The following is a 19315-nucleotide window of genomic DNA, read 5'->3' on the forward strand; positions in this document are numbered from 1 at the left end:
GCATGATATCCCCCTCCCCCTCAGGACTAGAATGTTCGCCATTAGCCTCGGTAAATGACGGCCGCGAGTGGGCGCCTGGTTCTGCCGTGGCCATGTATAGGGCGGTGGAGGGTGGTGCAGGGGGTGGGGGTGGGGGTGGGGCAGGGGGTGCCACCAGGACATGCGAGATTAGAGGCTAGTGGTCACGTGTCATTCACACGGTGACAGGGCATTCATTACAGGTTTACCAGGGTGAGTCTCGACCCCCGGGGAGGGGATTGTCTTGACCGCTGACCGAGGCTGGTAACTGATACATTTGTATACCAGTACATAGGGCGGGTGAAGAAAAACATTCACGAAGTCTACCAAATAGATTCTTCAGTAATAATACAGTTAGACGAATACACCTCTTTACAGTTATTTCAAGATAGGAGCATTGTTTCTTTCAGGCATCTCAACTCCCCATGAAGAACTTCCACTGCCCCCTCCCCAAACCGAATAGAATTTCTATAAAAAGTATATACTTTTCACAGTAGTATCCGCCCTTCCCGAAGAATTGAGTGCCCCCCCCCCCCTCAGAGAAAAAAAGTCTGAAAGAAACACTGGAGATAATGACAACGGAAGCAGGCGATATAAGAACAACAGAATACGAGATATGTTATTAAGACCTAACACATCGCAAGTTTAAGGTACAAAACATATTTATAGTGATACAGAATAATTCAGATATACACAATTCCACAAAGGAATAAAATAATGCATACACCACTATGCCCATAATTACTACTAGTTAACATAAATCATCCTTTAACACAACTGATCTAAATACAGGATGTGGCGAGGGCTTTTACGACTTTTCTCCGCCTAGTGGGCAGTGACCTATTCTAAATATGTACATTAACCCCAAAACTAATTAAAACTTATAATTAGTGATGTTAGTTTTAGCCACTATCCCACGCTTTAAAAAAAAAATTCAAACCAACACCCGCGTAAGATGAATGAGTTTTGAATTTCACCATCAAGATAAGTACCCCCCTCGCCCGGCCCCATAAACTACACAAATCCCCCAAAATCCCCGTTTCGACATTTGGCAGTCGACTATTTGAAATTCCAGTCCCCCGTTCGCCGGTGCGGTTGTTACCAAATGGACATTTCATGTACTCGCCTGCGAATTCCTCATTACCTATACCATTCACGACTACTCAACCGTTGGTTTTCTCCCTTGATTTTCTCCGCAGTTTCTTCCCCTTGTCATTACAATTTTTTTTTTTTATTTTTTTTTTTTTTTTTTAAAGTCAGTTTGAATATATACAAGTTTAAACAAAGAAATAGAGGGGGGATTTGGAAAGGCATGCATAGTCTGTTAGTTACTGCCCTCGTGTTTTTTTTTAAACTCGGCACTCGTGAATAGATTTGTGTTTTCTTCCTGCCGTAAAATTGTCTAATGTCTAGGGGGAGAAGACTAAGCAACCCTCGGAGTTAACTAAACACAATCGTCTCACGACGTAAACCGTCTACAAGTGTGTTTAGAGGACGGGGTTACAAATTAAGAGCGGTTAACGGAATGTTGGGGTGGGTCGTTACGTTGGGTTTTGAAGTGGTGTGGTGTGGGCTGGGTAGCCGGTTAAACTCAGTCATCATGGAGCCAGCTGTTACATAAGTTTTCCGACCCCCCCCCCCCCACACACACACACATAATTATAGCAGCTATTACTCTTTCAGGTTGCAAGACTCGTTGGTTGTGATAAACTTTGAAGACGTTGTATTTATGTTATGATGAGAGTTGAAACATATGGGATGTTAATGACAGGTGATGTTGTGGATAGTGATGACATTGTGGATACTAATGAATGACATAATGGATACTGCTGATAAAGCGGCTACTCATGACATAGTGGATACTGACAATGTTGTGGATTCTATTGATGTAGTGCATACTGGTAATATAGTGGATAGTTATATCAGTAAACACTGATGACATAGTGGATATTGATGACAAAGATGATGGTGGATAGTGCTGCTGTAGTGGATACTAATGTTGCAACGAACACTGCTGACTTAATGAATACATATGACTGTAATGAATGCTAAATATAAACATGTACACAAGACTTGGATGTATGTGTATACAGAGGACAGTCAGAGTTGTCCTTACTCACTCCACATAAGGCATGGCTATATGTATGTACTAGCTCCATAGTAGACGTGGGTATATGTGTGTACTAGCTCCACAGTAGACGTGGGTATATGTGTGTACTAGCTCCACAGTAGACGTGGGTATATGTGTGTACTAGCTCCACAGTAGACGTGGGTATATGTGTGTACTAGCTCCACAGTAGACGTGGGTATATGTGTGTACACACTATCCACAAGACGTGGATGTATGTATGTATTCACTGCACAGAGAACATGGATGTACGTACTCACTCCACAGTAGACGTGGATGTATGCACTAACACCACAGAAGACAGGCTTGATTTACTCACACCACAGAAGACAGGCTTGATGTACTCACCATGAAAATATATTCCGTCTGCAGCATAAACTCATTGAGCGTGAAGTTCTGGAAGGGCGTGAGTTTGGTCTGGGCACTGGTCTCGTCAGTCCTGGGGTAGTACCGGATCTGGTACTGGAGGACACGCCCCTTCATGTTCTGGGGCACGTCCCACGCTAGGGTCAGCGACTTCTGACCCATGGTGAGCTTGCGGAGCCCTGTCACCTTACCTGCAGGACAATCACAGGTGTTAGTTTAATGTGTGTGGATTGTTTGGTTCAACGTACTAGCTAGCTGTTCATTAGTTACGTTTGTTTTTCAGATATGACTGTAAAGTATGGTGAGGATGTTGTTAAGTCTGACTATACCAGTGATGGTACTAGACATTAGGTTATTATTTGGATTGGATGTTCCGGCTGGGAAAACTGCGGACCACACTATCTCTTTATAGAGGGCATAGAAATAGATGAACTCTACTTCATCTGCCCGATGAGCCTTGGGCACAAGCAGGAAAAGATGATGATGTTCCGAGACACGGAAAACCATACAAAAACGGATAAAGTTTAATATAATGGTTGAGGAAAATTGCATTAAATATGGATTGGATCAAGTTAAATGTAAGGCTTACAGCTAGGGCTAATCACAGCCATGGTAGTAATAAAGAATTTCTTTAACACTTCTGTTGCAAAAACCACATTAGTACATTATTACCTGTGACCAAGGAATCCAGATGTACTAAAATGTAGGCCTACTCACCTAGGGACTGGGTGATGACAGTGACGGCGACGGACTGGGGGGTGGTAGCGCTGACGTTGGTCACCCCATTCTCCGAGTAGATGAGCACCTCGTAGGTCTTGCCTGGCTCCAGGTTACTCAACGTCACCCTGTCAGACCAGAACAACATCACCATTACATTAAAACACCTTTAAACATCTTACTCTAACAAATTCACCATTACATTAAAACACCTTTAAACATCTTACTCTAACAAATTCACCATTACATTAAAACACCTTTAAACATCTTACTCTAACAAATTCACCATTACATCAAAACACCTTTAAACATCTTACTCTAACAAATTCACCATTACATTAAAACACCTTTAAACATCTTACTCTAACAAATTCACCATTACATCAAAACACCTTTAAACATCTTACTCTAACAAATTCACCATTACATTAAAACACCTTTAAACATCTTACTCTAACAAATTCACCATTACATTAAAACACCTTTAAACATCTTACTCTAACAAATTCACCATTACATCAAAACACCTTTAAACACCTTACTCTAACAAATTCACCATTACATCAAAACACCTTTAAACATCTTACTCTAACAAATTCACCATTACATTAAAACACCTTTAAACATCTTACTCTAACAAATTCACCATTACATCAAAACACCTTTAAACACCTTACTCTAACAAATTCACCATTACATCAAAACACCTTTAAACACCTTACTCTAACAAATTCACCATTACATCAAAACACCTTTCAACACTTTACTCAAACAAATTCACCATTACATCAAAACACCTTTAGACACCTTACTCTAACAAATTCACCATTACATCAAAACACCTTTAAACACCTTACTCAAACTACAACGTATGCATCTATTTTAAGTAACATCATTTAATATACACCCCAGCGCGCATGCGCAAGAAATATTCGCTAATTACAAGACAGGTAGGCATGTGAAAAAAACGGTATAACAGAAATCGATGCCCGCGAAGACTTTCAGAAGTCTGGAACCACATTGCACGAGACGAAGGTCGAGTGCTGGCCAGATGACAACAAGAATTGAACTCTGTCAGTCGCCACAAACAGCACGAATTAGTCCATACGTGCAGTTATAATGAAGAAAGCTTTGTCATTTGTTTCCTTTTTTTAATTACTAAAAAAAATCCCCCCCTCCCCGCTTCTCTCTCTTATCACTCCCATTATCTCCCCTGTCATTACTTAATTTTTTTTAACAACATTCTCAAGAGAGAACAATTTTTGTTTTTAAATGTTGGTTCTGGTTTCTATATTACAATATTTTAACCTTTATACAATACATACCGTTGAAAAACTTAAAAGATAAGGGATTAAATTAATTTATTTTTCCTAAGTAAAATTATATCGGTTTTAAAATTTCATAAAAAAAGATAAAAAAAAAAAAAACTAGGGTCAGATGATTCTAACCTCGTTTTATTCTGAGTCAAACGATGCCACTACCCTCATCATGTCTAAAAATAGCCGGACCGAGATGAGCGCTCTTCAAAATGAAATTAACCACGACATGCGGTGGCAGACGTAACTAAAAGCATGTCAACCGACCGTTTGTTTTTTAACCCCATGTGCTCGCTACTCACCTCGATAAAGAACGTGCGTGCATTTGGCCCATTAACCCTCACGGCCTTGACCCACAGTTCCTCCCAATCTGAAACCCCAACTTCCGCCACTAAAGAAATGCGGACGCCCCCACCACCCCCTTGCTACCCTCGGGCGTCCATTTAACCTCATATGCTCGGTATTTTTTCATCATCTCTCCACCCTCTTCCTCCCCCCCCTCCCCTTCTCTCATTAACTCTTTCACTCCCAGCGCATTTCCTCTTTGTCAATTCACGTTTTTTTTCTCCCTCTAATTATTTTTTTCCCATCTTTGACAGGCGATAGCGTAATCAGCTTAATTAGTCAAAATAAAGTGCACTAATATGACGAGTGTGTTTGTGCACTGAGTGTATACCCCCCCCCTAAACACAGCCCCCACCCCCCCCCCCCCCCCCCCCTCCGTCTGGCATCAAATTAGCTGCCAGGTTTTGTTGTCGGCTTGGACGCTTTGTGACTGAGATTTGGTCTGAGGGCATGCAGTCGCCACCAGGTCGCCAGCTATGTCATCTAGTTGCCAGCTATTTCATCTTGTCTAGTCGCCAGCTATTTTAACTATTCGCCAGCTATTTTATCTAGTCGCCAGCTATTTTATCTATTCGTCGGCTATTTTATAAATTCGCCAGCTGCTTCATCTTTTCGCCAACTATTTCAACTATTCGCCAGCTATTTCAACTATTCACCAGCTATTTCATCTTTTCGCCAACTATTTCAACTATTCGCCAGCTATTTCAACTATTCACCAGCTATTTCATCTTTTCGCCAACTATTTCAACTATTCGCCAGCTATTTCAACTATTCACCAGCTATTTCATCTATTCGCCAGCTATTTCACCTATTCGCAAGCTATTTTATCTATTCACCAGTTATTTCAACTATTCGCCAGCTATTTCACCTAGTTGCCAACCGTTTCATCTAATCGCCAAACAAGTTAACATCACCAGCTAATTTATCCATTCGCCAGAATACCTCACCCCAGCCTCCATCTTATGAATTAGTCACTGGCTCCTAATCCTAATCCCACCTCAATCCTAACTGTAAAAACAAAAAAACACCTACCCGTAGCTATTATCCTACCTCCAGCAAATACCCTCCAACTATCCAGGTAAATTCATGAAGGCCTAAAACCCCACCCCCACCCTAAAAGAACCCCCCCCCCCACCCTCTCTTTGTTTCAGTTCTCCCATCAAGACTAAATCTATTTGCCCACCCCAGCCCTCGCCAGCGGCCTCGTCTTCTGATGGTTTCTAATAGGATGAGGCGGTTCTTGTGAAGACGTTGGTAGCGACCCAGACCTTTACAAGTTGTCAATAAAGATTAACTTAACCCTCTTATGCAAAGACATTATTTGAGGGAAGAGGGTGGGGGTAGGAGATGAAAGGAAAAAAGGGTTAGGGGGGGGGGGGCGGGGAAGTCCGGGGGGGGGGGTCTTGATTTATTACTCCACCCAATCTATCACACGTCGATATCACTAACAGCTTTTAACCTGCTTATACCAAGTGTCGATTGCAAATTATTCCAGACAACTGCTAAAAAAAAAACTAAACTCGAACCATGGCTCTGACATATTAAAAAATGTAATAAATTTACGTGTTAAAATGTATTTTGTCCCATATGCTAATCAAACGCACTAGAATTAAAGCCCATAAAAACTCATCTAAAAGGCAAAAAATAAAAACCTTATATATTATGCCTTAATTTAAAATTTAAATTCGTAACTTTTTAGTTTCTTGAATAAGACTAATTACACGGGATACATAATGAGCTAAACCATGTGTTTGCAACTAAAAAGTAACAACTGCTCATTTAAACAACTGCACTGGTAATTTGACATGCTAATTAAAATAAATGAGTCGACCCGTTATAATTTAACAATGGCACGGCATCGTTCAATGGTAGAGCGTTCGGCTACCAACCCGAAGATCTCGAGTTCGGATCTCGGTCTGGACTCTAGACTGTAAGACGTCCCTGAGTCCACCCAGCTCTAACTGGTACCTGACTCACGTTGGGGAAAGCAAAGATGCTTGGGCAAAATGGTTCACAGAAACTGATGGACTCTACTTCATCTGTCCCAATGACCATCAGGCTCGAAAGGAAACTTAACTATGTACAAATGTAATATCATCAGAGAAACTGTACATGCCACATACTGTCTACATATGAGGGGGAAATGAGTTGCTGGTATTATAAAACTGAACTAAACTTATCTCCCCTTATGGATCCTAATGCCTGGAAGGGTACCTTTACTACAATTTAAGAGCCACTGCTAATGTGGGGGTTAACATCCCCGTCAAACACCGACACTGGGCGTTTAAACGCCCGTGTTTACCCACGGTAACTCCGCGTGCGGTAAGACACACAAACACACAGAGCCCTAAGAAGGCGATCCCGTCTTAAAACAAACGCGAGACCCAGCGTATATTTTTCCTGGCTTCTGTCGTTTCATTAGACGAGCTGGGGGTCGAGGGAAACTATTCAGAGAGCTAGGGGTCGAGGGAAAGTATTGAGATCTCATTTCTCATGCGGCTCAATAGCCGGCAAACTTGCGGGTGTCGCTGTTGCTGTTTGGTTAGCCCGGGTGCCGCGGACGTTCTGTCTGGACAGAAAATGATATAATGCAAGACAATTGTCTGACTACAGACATCGACCCAGTGCGAGAAGGTTCGAATTCATTAAGACTTGAATAAATAAGGGCTATTATAGGATACGAAAAAAAAAACGTATTTCTTCGGGGAAGTGCCTTCAAAAGAAAAAAACGAAAAAAAAAAAAAAACGAAAAAAAAAACCCCCCACATCTAAACTACACAATACTAAGTGTTATGGGATACCATCATGCTCCCCCCCCACCCCCGTGTATTTCTGTATGCACCTCTTGAAAATATAACTGCTGTTGTAGCTCTGGTGTTTATTAGCTTGCACGACAAGACACAGGTTGTAAGGTTGAAAGACCTTAACAGTGTGAACTCGACTCACGGTACTCGTTGTTGTGATTGGACAAAAAACTTGGTCAAATAATAACGTTATTAGTTAGGATATGGAAGGATACAGAGTGATTCTGAAAGATAACGTCGTATAAAGAAAAGGGTGGTAGGGTGGTGGTAGGGGTGGTGGTAGGGATGGTGGTAGTGGTAGGGGTGGTGGTGTTGGGTGGGGTGGTGGTGGTGTTGGGTGGGGTGGTGGTAGTGTTGGGTGGGGTGGTGGTGGTGTTGGGTGGGGTGGTGGTAGTGTTGGGTGGGGTGGTGGTAGGGATGGTGGTAGTGGTAGGGGTGGTGGTGTTGGGTGGGGTGGTGGTGGTGTTGGGTGGGGTGGTGGTGGTGTTGGGTGGGGTGGTGGTGGTGTTGGGTGGGGTGGTGGTAGGGATGGTGGTAGTGGTAGGGGTGGTGGTGTTGGGTGGGGTGGTGGTGGTGTTGGGTGGGGTGGTGGTGGTGTTGGGTGGGGTAGTGGTGGTGTTGGGTGGGGTGGTGGTGGTGTTGGGTGGGGTGTTGGGTGGTGTTGGGTGGGGTGGTGGTGGTGTTGGGTGGCGTGGTGGTGGTGTTGGGTGGCGTGGTGGTGGTGTTGGGTGGGGTGGTGGTGGTGTTGGGTGGGTGGTGTTGGGTGGGGTGGTGGTGGTGGGTGGGGTGGTGGTGGTGGTGGTGTTGGGTGGGGTGGTGGTGTTGGGTGGGGTGGTGGTGGTGGTGTTGGGTGGGTGGTGGTGTTGGATGGCGTGGTGGTGGTGTTGGTGTTGGGTGGGGGGTGGTGTTGGGAGGGATGGTGGCGTTGGGTGGGTGGTGGTAGTGATAGGGGTGGTGGTAGGGTGGTGGTGACCTAACACTGTAGGGCGCCAAATTTTTAGTTTCGCCCCAATTCTCCACCAAACCTTTTTTTTTTTTTTTGCGCCACCGTTGCAATACGTCATCTTCCAATCTATTAGTGAAAAAAAATATCGCTTCTTCAGGAATTCCAAACGCCTCAAAACGAAGTATTTATCTCCCCTTTTTACCGCTATTAATTTGTATTCTTGGGTAGAGCGGGTGCTTTGCAAATGGAGGATGAATTTTAAGTTATTTTTTTTTAACTCGCAGGGGAGAGAACTGTTAAGTTACGCGACAAGTCCAAAAAAAAAATTACGTCGACGGTTTGTTGTTTCTCAACGGTTGATTGAAAAAACAGCGCGCGCCCAGGTAGCTAAGTGTACGGAATTATTGGGATACTGCCTGCACTGACACCCTCGCCTGCCAATCATTAGAGAATCAGAAATGTCATATTCAATCAGGGGGGGGGGGGGAGCGGTCGAACTCACGTGCAACGTTCAATTACAAACCAGGTCAGCGTGGCTGAGGGTGTGAGGGGAGGGAGGGGGGGGTGTTCACGTGGGGGTGAGGATTCTCAAACCACACGAGAATTCCCGAGTGTGAGAACTCGTTACACGGGCCAGGCCTTCATTTGAATACAAATTTAGGCTGCGGTTGACATTTGCATGTTTAACATGCAGGCGACATGCTATTTGTTTGGGTTAGGGTTAGTGATATTCACTGGCTTAAAGAAGGAACTTTCGCATTAATAACTTTGTGTGTGTACTCGGGAGGATGCGCCACCATTCTTCAGTGGCCATGATGGTTCCAGGTGTCATTGCCCCCCCCCCCCCCCACACACACACATTCCCCCCCCCCCCGCCCCCAACGAAAAGTTATGCGGACCGTATGACCCCACAATGGCCCTAAATATGCCTATGTAAGTATTTATCATCGTGAGTTGGTTAGGTATGTTTCTAAATAGAACTCAGTAGATCTTTAATCAGCTGTTTTATGTTATTAACGTCTAGTTTTTGTCTAATGTCTGGCGGTATTGGTATATATCCGGCCCCCTTACCAGGTGTTTTGTAACTATCTATGCCACACGCCTAAATTTTTATAACAATCCAACATAGCTGGTGTTATATAACTATCTATTACGCAGATGCCTTGGGTTATATAACTATCTATCTCATACACTTAGTGTTATACAACTACCTATCCCACACATCTGCTGTTATATAAGCTACATATCCCACACACACACATAGTGTTATATAACTATCTTTCCCACACACCTAATGTTATATAACTATCTATCCACACATCTAGTGTTATGTAACTATCCCACACACCTAGTGTTATATGAATATATATCCCACACACCTAGTGTTATACAACTACATATCCCACACACCTAGTGTTATAAAAGTAAACTATCTATCCCACACACCAAGTGTTATATAACTATCTATCCCACATACCTAGTGTTATATAAATAACTATCCCACATACCTAGTGTTATACAACTATCTATCCCACACCTAGTGTTACAAAAGTAAACTATTCCACACATCTGGTGTTATATAACTCTACCCCACACATCTTATTTTATATTATCCCCCCCCCCCCACTCACCTGGTGGTATTGAACCCCCGCCATCCAGGTGTGTAGAGCACCTCGTTGTTACACTTCTGGCAGACGATGCGGTAGTTGAGGTCGAGCCGCGCCCCCAGGTCGGTGGGCGGCTCCCAGACGAGGGTGACGCTGGTGGAGGTCTGGCTCTCTATGGACGGGTTCCTGGGTGCAGATGGGGGCTCTGTGGGGGGGGGGGGGGGGAGAGACACGAGTCAGGGTTAGGGTAACACAACATTATAAACACACACGCTGTAGGATGTATTCATTAAACTATGGTATGATAACTGAACATTAACGAGGGCATTAACATATGAAGAGTACTTGGAGGGAAAAAAATGCAATTCTTGGGTCTTTGTTAAATCTAGAGCAAGACAATTACAACGTGTGAATCAGGTATATATACATTCTGTACAGCTATCAATATTTTGCACGATCGAATTTCACCATGCTTGGTCTAAATATATTCACCAACTACAGAAATAAACAGACCAACTCTACTTCATCTGCATTATAAATCTTTATGTCTAAATACGACTATTTGACGTTTTACATTTTGTAGAAACAGTTTCTATATAGTCGGTTCTGAGGCAAATCATCCAAAAAACGAGAGCATTTTTGATAAATTGCCTCGGAACTGACTACATAGAAACTATTTCTACATTACGTGCTTATGTAGAAGACCACAGATGAACACTAAAAACAAAACAATATGAGACCATACAATACAAACAACGTCTATCTATTTGGCAAATTACACAATCATTATAAAAAAATAGTTGAAATATCACATAGCAACCTTCATATTTCATTTAACAGCACTCGCCACCTTTATCACCCCTCGCCAAATGCCAAGCTCGTGAAAAAGCTGGCGAAATGTGGGAGATCTACGACATAAACAATTGAAACCCCGACATACCCGGGACTCGTGGGCTACCGTTTCATCTCGCGTTAATTATGCAACGGCCGCCATATTTTGTGCCACATACCCGGGACTCGTGAGCTATAAATAGACACAAGGGGCGGGGGGGGGTGCTTTTCTTGAGCCGAATCTATGAGTTTGGAATCCTGGGTTTATAATATTAACGGGAGGATTATCCTTGTTATTGTATCAACGGCTGGATTAACGTAAGGAAGGATGCACGTGACGTTAATCCTAACGATAAAACCAGAATGACAGCTGACAGTGGAGAGGGGGCGAGGGGGGGGGGGTGGGGTCTGGCGAGTGGGCGAGTTTAAAAAAAATGCATTCTATTACATCCCGCGAGTCTGCATACATGAAGCAGACGACGGCAGCGTTTGTACGTACCCACAATGCACCGTAACCAATAGGGGCGCACCGGGCACTAACCCTAAACCAATCACATTACTCCTTCCGGTGCACCGAGGCGCCCTCTGCCGGCAAAAAGATTGGGGTACTGAGATAAGACAATACGCTTGACAGGCGGGGGGGGGGGGGGGCGAGACGGTTAGGGATGGTGTGATGTCATGGTGTGTGTAGGGGGGGTAGGGTAAGGGGGGAAGAGAGAGAAGACCAAGTTGTTGTAAGGGATAGGGGCGACAACCCAAATCTCGTCACTGTGTTTACAAAATCAGTGCCCACCCTTCAAAAGCCGCCTGTATCTAGACCAACTGACCACACATACTAGCAAACTTTTTATTTCAGTTGTATCGAGATAAGGTGACGTTGCTAGGTGGTGATACGCGGGTATAGTAGGTGGTGAGACAAAACAAAATAGGGTGGTGAGACAACGGAATAATAGGTTATATGACGTTTAGACTAGGGCACGGTAGGTGGTGAGACAAGGGAGTAGTAGGTGGTGAGACAAAAACAAAATGGGATGGTGAGACAACGGAATAATAGGTTAAAGACAATTGTTTACACTAGGGCACAGTGGTGAGACAATGGAGTAGTAGGTGGTGAGATGGTAGTGAGACAAGGGAGTAGTAGGTGGTGAGACAGTGGTGAGACAATGGAGTAGTAGGTGGTGAGATGGTAGTGAGACAAGGGAGTAGTAGGTGGTGAGACAGTGGTGAGACAAGGGAGTAGTAGGTGGTGAGATGGTAGTGAGACAAGGGAGTAGTAGGTGGTGAGACAGTGGTGAGACAAGGGAGTAGTAGGTGGTGAGACGAAGGTGGTGAGACAAGGGAGTAGTAGGTGGTGAGACAGTGGTGAGACAAGGGAGTAGTAGGTGGTGAGACGAAGGTGGTGAGACAAGGGAGTAGTAGGTGGTGAGATGGTAGTGAGACAAGGGAGTAGTAGGTGGTGAGACAGTGGTGAGACAAGGGAGTAGTAGGTGGTGAGACGAAGGTGGTGAGACAAGGGAGTAGTAGGTGGTGAGATGGTAGTGAGACAAGGGAGTAGTAGGTGGTGAGACAGTGGTGAGACAAGGGAGTAGTAGATGGTGAGACGAAGGTGGTGAGACAAGGGAGTAGTAGGTGGTGAGATGGTGGTGAGACAAGGGAGTAGTAGGTGGTGAGATGGTGGTGAGACAAGGGAGTAGTAGGTGGTGAGATGGTGGTGAGACAAGGGAGTAGTAGGTGGTGAGATGGTGGTGAGACAAGGGAGTAGTAGGTGGTGAGATGGTGGTGAGACAAGGGAGTAGTAGGTGGTGAGATGGTGGTGAGACAAGGGAGTAGTAGGTGGTGAGACGAAGGTGGTGAGACAAGGGTACAGTTGTACTTGACACAGAGAGATATTGGGGAGGGGCAAAAGTTGTGCGAGGAATCAATCAGCTTAGCAAAACAAAATTCTAAAACGCTGAAAATGTTGGATTCAAATTCAAAACCTGCAATAATATAGTAAAAACGGCGATTTTAATTAGTGAATTTTTACGCTTTAAATTAAACCATTTAATTAACCTTCAACACGGAGCCGGTGGAGTGTTACTCTACATGTCTTAAAACTTTGCTAATCAAAGCAAAACGCGCCCACAAAGTCTTCAATCAACCAATGCTAAAAGAAGATGATTAACATCAGTAGATTTGCAACACAAATAAAATTGATAGTCTTTTTCTCATTTTCATCAACATTTTGTAAACTATCTGTCCCTCCTCTCTTTTCAGGCCAGCATACAATTTTTTTTTACAACTTTAAAACATTAACGTTTTTTAAATATGTCAATGAGGAGTGACTTAAATAAACAACAACAACTAACCCACAGCATCACAACAACAGCATCATACCAACAGCATCACAAGAACAGCATTACAACAACAGCATCACAAGAACAGCATCACAACAACAGTATCACGAGAACAGCATAACGAAACAGCATCACAACAACAGCATAACAACAACAGCATCGCAACAACAGCATCACAACCACAGCATCACCACATCAACATCAAAACAACAGCATCACCACATCAACATCAAAACAACAGCATCACCACATCAACATCACAACAACAGCATCACCACATCAACATCACAACAACAGCATCATTTCAGATAAGTATGTAAGCAGTAACGTGGTGAGGAAAAAAAAACATCGGGTTCGTCTAAAGTGCGCGACGCCCTAGCGCCCCGCTCCCCCTAAAGTGGACCACGGGGTGCATTTAACGCCAATCTACCATTAAAAATGCAAGAACCATAACTCTCGGCGATTGGAAGCGTTTCAGGAGTTGTCGTTCATGAAGTGGCCTAACGAAACTGCGAAATGGCAATGATCCCAGGTTTTATATTCTTTTAAAAGAGTTTTAAAAAAATTGTATTCGCCTTAATACATTTCTCCTTACATTTTTTTTAGCCTCGTTTTCGTTTATTAACGAAATGCGGAGTTAACAGTTTCCGTGTAATGATCGAAATCGAGTCTATTTTTACCCCCCGCGATACAACAAACAGTGCCCAGTGTGGTATGATTAATCCGCGTGGATTCCGCGAGTATAAAGAACCTAAGCCGTGTGGATAATTATCCACAGCGTTTGTTTTATATCAGCTTGCCGTGGCGTCAGAATGGATCAAACGCTTAAAAAAAAAAAAAAAAAAAAAAAAAAAAAAAAAAAAAACAACTGTAAGATGAGCAGAAAGAGGCTGAGTTTTAGAGTTTTGTATCTACAAAAAAAAAGGCGAGTCGCCCTCGAGAATTCTGTCTCCACGATGACACTTGCCGCGTGCACTTTCCGGAGTTCCAAGACCACTCCAGGACGCATGGCTGCAAATTAGAATCACCTCCCCTTTTTTTAGTTGCTTCCCCTAATCCCAGGGTGAAGTCCTATATGCTAAAAATAGATTTTCGCGAGAGTTCTAGGGTACCGGAGCAAAGTAGGAGAAAAACGGTAGATATTTTTTTTACATTATTTGAAACGAAAATTCCTTCGGTAGAAATTCTATTTTAAAAAATATTATGTTTAATGCAAGCATACCAATTGAATATAAAATGGAAGGGCGAATTGTGTTATGAAAAGTAGAATAAGGGTTTATATAGATTAGGTGTATTTTAATTTTAATTAAAAACAAATTAGTAAGAGTATAAATTAAAACAAAAAAAAAAGTGGGCAAGTATTTCAGATGACGCTGATAATGTGGGGTAAGGGTGAGAGTGTGAGGAAAATGTGTGGGTGACGGTGTGTGGTGAGGGTATGGAATGAGGGTGAGGGGTGGGAGTGTTTGGTGATGGTTGAAAATGTTCGGCGAGGGTGAGGGTGATAGTGTGGGGTGAGGGTTTGGGGTAAAGGTGAGAGAGTGAGGTGTGGGCTAATAACACAACCGAAACTGACTGACCCCTACCATGACATTCTGTCATTTGACCACCATGCCCATGTCACGTGGGCTGTCAGTTATGACACAAGACGTCCATGCGGCCAGCTGGAAATTAAATTAGGCAAACAACCTGCCACATGGGCATAGGGCAGAAGGGGGCACGAGAGGGCACCGTCCCTGTTTGGTGGAGCGTTAAGAACAAACAGGCGCTGGTGTCAACCGTCAAACACAGACACACACACAGACATACACACACAGACATAAACACACTGGTTAAAAAAAAATATGAGAGTCAGGGAAAGACAACCCAGAACGGAAGTTATTCCTACATTGAGTTGAGTTTCTTGGTCAAACTCACGCATTCTTCGTCGAGTCAACTCCACGCAGACTCGGTTCAATTTGAAACCCTCGGCAGAAACAACAGAAGGACGGACTAGAAAAAAAGGAACTACAGAGGCAATCCCCTGTGTTGATTGCTTGTCGCTTGATCAGCGATTGGAAGGAAAAAACCTGCGAGAAATACACCGACTCGTGGGCAGTCATTTCCGGTTTAATTAATTAAATCTTTTAAAGATCTTAATTATTCGGACATTTAAATTCTCATAGAACACTCTATGTTCTAAAAGAAAAATAGAAAGAAAAAAAAAAATTACTGTAAAAAAAAAAGAAAAGATAATGATGAAATTTAAAACAAAATGAAAAACGTTCTTTCTCAATTTACTTTTTCTCAAAATTTTAACAAAAAGCAGATTTGACACTATTTTTTTTTCGTTGAGTGCGTCTTATATAATCATGCAATTTTTTAAAGTTTACAGTAAAATTGATACGATTAAATCTTGAAGCTTAACTGATTACACTTAACAAAATAGATACATATTGTTAAATGCTTTTTTTTAATAAAGAAATATTAAAAGTACTTATTGTAAATTTAATGTCGTTTATGATTGATACATAAACAAATAAAAGATATTTATGTAACACAGTTTTAAAACCCTCGCGCCTGTATCGTTTAATCTGCAAGTCAAAGCTAAATCTATGATGACGTCACATAAAAAACACGTGACGTATTCTTTCCTCTGTTCTAAAGTTTCTCCTTTTCTAAAAGGGCGATAATATTTTTTTCCGTTAATCCTATGGAGGTGGCGCCGATCTGACCCAACCTCAGCCTTGACCGATGATAAACGACTCCAATTTGATCAATTTATATTTCCATTATATCCTCCGCCGGGAAGGAAGGGGGGGGGGGGGGGAAGAGGAAATTGAAATAAAAGAAGAGATACAATTTTCTTCCATCATTAAACGATACATGTAAGAACAGTAGCAGACGATGGCGCCTTTTAATATAAAATAAAAAAAAAAACTCCATTATAGTTTTAATGGGCATTAATAAGTATTAAATAAGAAAACGGGGTTCGAATCCCGGTCATGTTATGGACATAATGGATATGTTTAAGGGATCTTGGATATCAACAGAACTGACGCGTGTGAAGGATGTCATATCAAGTACTGTTAAAGATACATACACTCTACTGCATCTGCTTTCTGAAACATCTTTATAAAGGGTAAGTGAAATTTTGCCTCACATTACGTTTCATGACGTAATGTTGATACCATCAGGTGTAAACAAGTACTTAAGCATGTACTCTTAAGGTGTCTACCCATCCTGCCCGGCGCTGAACATAAGGACTGCGCATGTCAGGAAGCTGGTGTTAATTTATCAAGGCCGAACTTTACTTCATATCCAAACATGAGTTGTTGTTTTTTTTAAACAACGCATTCAAGTTGTTTGAATAGCGCGAAAGGGAAACGATGGAATGGTGTGTGTGTTTGTGAGTGTGTGTGCGTTTGTGTGTGTGTGTTTGTGTGTGTGACTGTGTGTGCGTTTGTGTGTGTGAATGTGACTGTGTGTGCGTTTGTGTGCGTGAGTGTGTGTGCGTGGGGCGGCGGAGGGCGGTGTGAGAAATATTAAACATATGCCATCATCATTCTTCCAAAAGCTACCACCACCCTCTCCCACTCCACACCCTACCCCCAGGTTGTGTTTGCGGTGACGTAACATCCGGCTTCAGCAGCAGGCAAACATCTACCACGTGACAACGACGTCACACTCCTCAAGACCAGATATCCGTTCACGCAAGGAACTAGGTTTTTTCACGTCCTCTAACGTGACACTTGTTACCAGCACGAACGTGACAGTTATTATCTTCACACGCGGAGGCTATGTCGAGGTTTTTAAAAAAAACACTATGTCGAGGTTTAAAAAAAAAAACACACACGAAAAAAAAAAATAACAGCAGCTGTAGACAGAGCTTGCAGTTTCTGATTGAACCTCGGTCCGAACACCATCCAACCTTTATTAAAACAATGCACACAAAAAATGATTTATGAAGATAAAACGGAAAGGAGGGAGGGGGAGGAGAAGAGGACGTAGAAGTAAACAAAACCAAAGACGTCTCAGCGAAAAAAATAAATAAAAAGACGACCGGCAAGATGCACACTGTGAGAGAAATGTAAATTTGACGAAATCTCCAGTCCTGGAAATGTCATGCCAGTTATGGATACGCCGCTGCAAACAGGGGGGGGGGGGGGTGTTTACATTCAAACATCTCAGAGTCGTGTTAGTTTTTCAAATTTCCCCCAAACAGACGCCATTGTTGTGTTTTTTTATCGGGATGTTGGGGAGGGTTGCTGTGTTTCTATTTTTAGAAGTTGAAGACCTCAGAGATTGATTCAAGACGAACTCAGCGTCGTTGTGTTTTTTTAGGTAAGTTGTGACGTCATGAGGTTTCTTTGAATTCCAAACAAGGGAATGATGTTTGACCTTCAGACTTTGACCTTCAGACATATCTAAAAACATTATTTTTTCGGTTTTGAAATCCAATCGGTCATCTGCAGACGCTGAGGTCTTGAGAGAAGGCGTGGAACTTACAAGATAGGAGAAGATGTAGGCGAAATGTCACGGCTGTCGATAATCTCACCCAGCTCTTATTAGTACTTAGCATTAATTGGTAAAGTTAATGACATGCTGACACGGACCTGAACTTCTTCTTCGTTCTAAATTCTAGTGTTGGAAAGGATTCCCTCCAATACAATTAAGTATACGTGTGAACTTGTTTGTTATGCGCCGTACAGGCCATTGACTCAGATTTCAGCCTGCTTTTCTTTTTTGGATTTGCTTCCATAGCCTTTGTCCAACCAACGACAAACTACAATGCAGCAGTTGTTTAATCTTGGAGTTGTCTCTCCTATATGGATTGCTGTCCACAGCTATTTGGGGTCCAAACCCGGGACTTTTCAGTTCAGCAACCATGAACTAACCGACCGGACCACGCTTACCTGATCTAAAGATACTTATGTTCTAAGGTCGACCAAACAAAACTCTTCTCCGTCGATATAGTTGTCTGGACCGCCATATTCGAAAGGATATTTTATTTTATTAGGGGATGGTATAATATACTTTGGGTATAAAACAGTCATTGGTCATAAGGCACCTAACTATAAAATAAAAACTTAAGTGACTTTTTGTTTCGGGAATTTCCAAACGGTGCACCACAGATAAACGGGGTTCCAAGAAGACAAAGAACCCCTGCGAGTTGAGATGGCCAAAAAAATAAATAGAAAAAAATCTCAAGGGCCTTGATGGAAAACAAATCACAAACTGAGCAGTTATCTCCCCTAACAAGGGGCCCAAAATTTCTGAGCGAATTAATAACCCGGACAATTTTTATTGCGATCAAGTGGCACCACAGAAGCGAGCACACCAGTCCGGTGCGTAGCATGCGTGAAATTGCAAGCAGGTCCGCAGAAAAATTTTTGCTTTACCGCTTTTTATTATATTATGTTTTTTCTCCTCTTTATACCCGGCGAAGAATGATGGCGTGGAGGGTGAAAGGGACGCAACCGTTTTAGGAAAACCACGTAATATGGCGGGAGAGTTATGACGTGTGGTTGTCGCCCGTCGTGTAGGACTTCATTACCAGCGCGTCGGTGTAGTGACATCAGATGCACAGTATTTGACGTCGTGGGATTTATGGACTGAGGGTCAACGGCGTGGAAGATTCGAGAAAACGCATAGAAATAAGATAAGGAGTTGAATAAATTAATAAAATAGAGGGGAGGTGATCGGTCAACAAGGGGAGATGACAAAGAGAAGTAGAAGACGAAAAGCACGGGGAACAGCAAATATGGAACGTAAATTAGGGAACAGAAAATAGGGACCAGGGAACAGCAAATAGGGAACATGGAACAGCAAATAGGGAACGAGGAATAGAGAACAGCGAGCATAAAATAAAGAATGGAGAACAAAAAATAGGAAGTAGAATAAAGAAAATACTATACATAA

General features: G+C 42.7%; 2 protein-coding genes across 2 annotated transcripts in view; both read right to left on the reverse strand.

Moving 5' to 3' along the window:
* LOC131931455 (ephrin type-A receptor 8-like) overlaps positions 1-2676 on the reverse strand; it is a 49726-nt gene extending 47050 nt beyond the window's left edge. Inside the window, exon 1 of the mRNA XM_059288252.1 lies at positions 2495-2676. Coding sequence (XP_059144235.1) covers positions 2495-2674 — 180 coding nt within the window. The 5' untranslated portion in view covers positions 2675-2676. The remainder of the gene's footprint in view (positions 1-2494) is intronic.
* A 545-nt stretch (positions 2677-3221) lies between these two features.
* Positions 3222-19315, reverse strand: part of LOC131931457 (ephrin type-B receptor 2) — a gene marked incomplete at its 5' end in the record, with an annotated part of 93108 nt that continues 77014 nt past the window's right edge. The window contains 2 exon segments of the mRNA XM_059288253.1: positions 3222-3357; positions 10272-10452. Of these exon segments, the coding sequence (XP_059144236.1) occupies positions 3222-3357; positions 10272-10452 (317 nt within the window).

The sequence above is a fragment of the Physella acuta genome, unplaced genomic scaffold, assembly GCF_028476545.2.
Source record: "Physella acuta isolate Inbredline_101_S28 unplaced genomic scaffold, ASM2847654v3 ptg001973l, whole genome shotgun sequence".
Taxonomy (NCBI): domain Eukaryota; kingdom Metazoa; phylum Mollusca; class Gastropoda; family Physidae; genus Physella; species Physella acuta.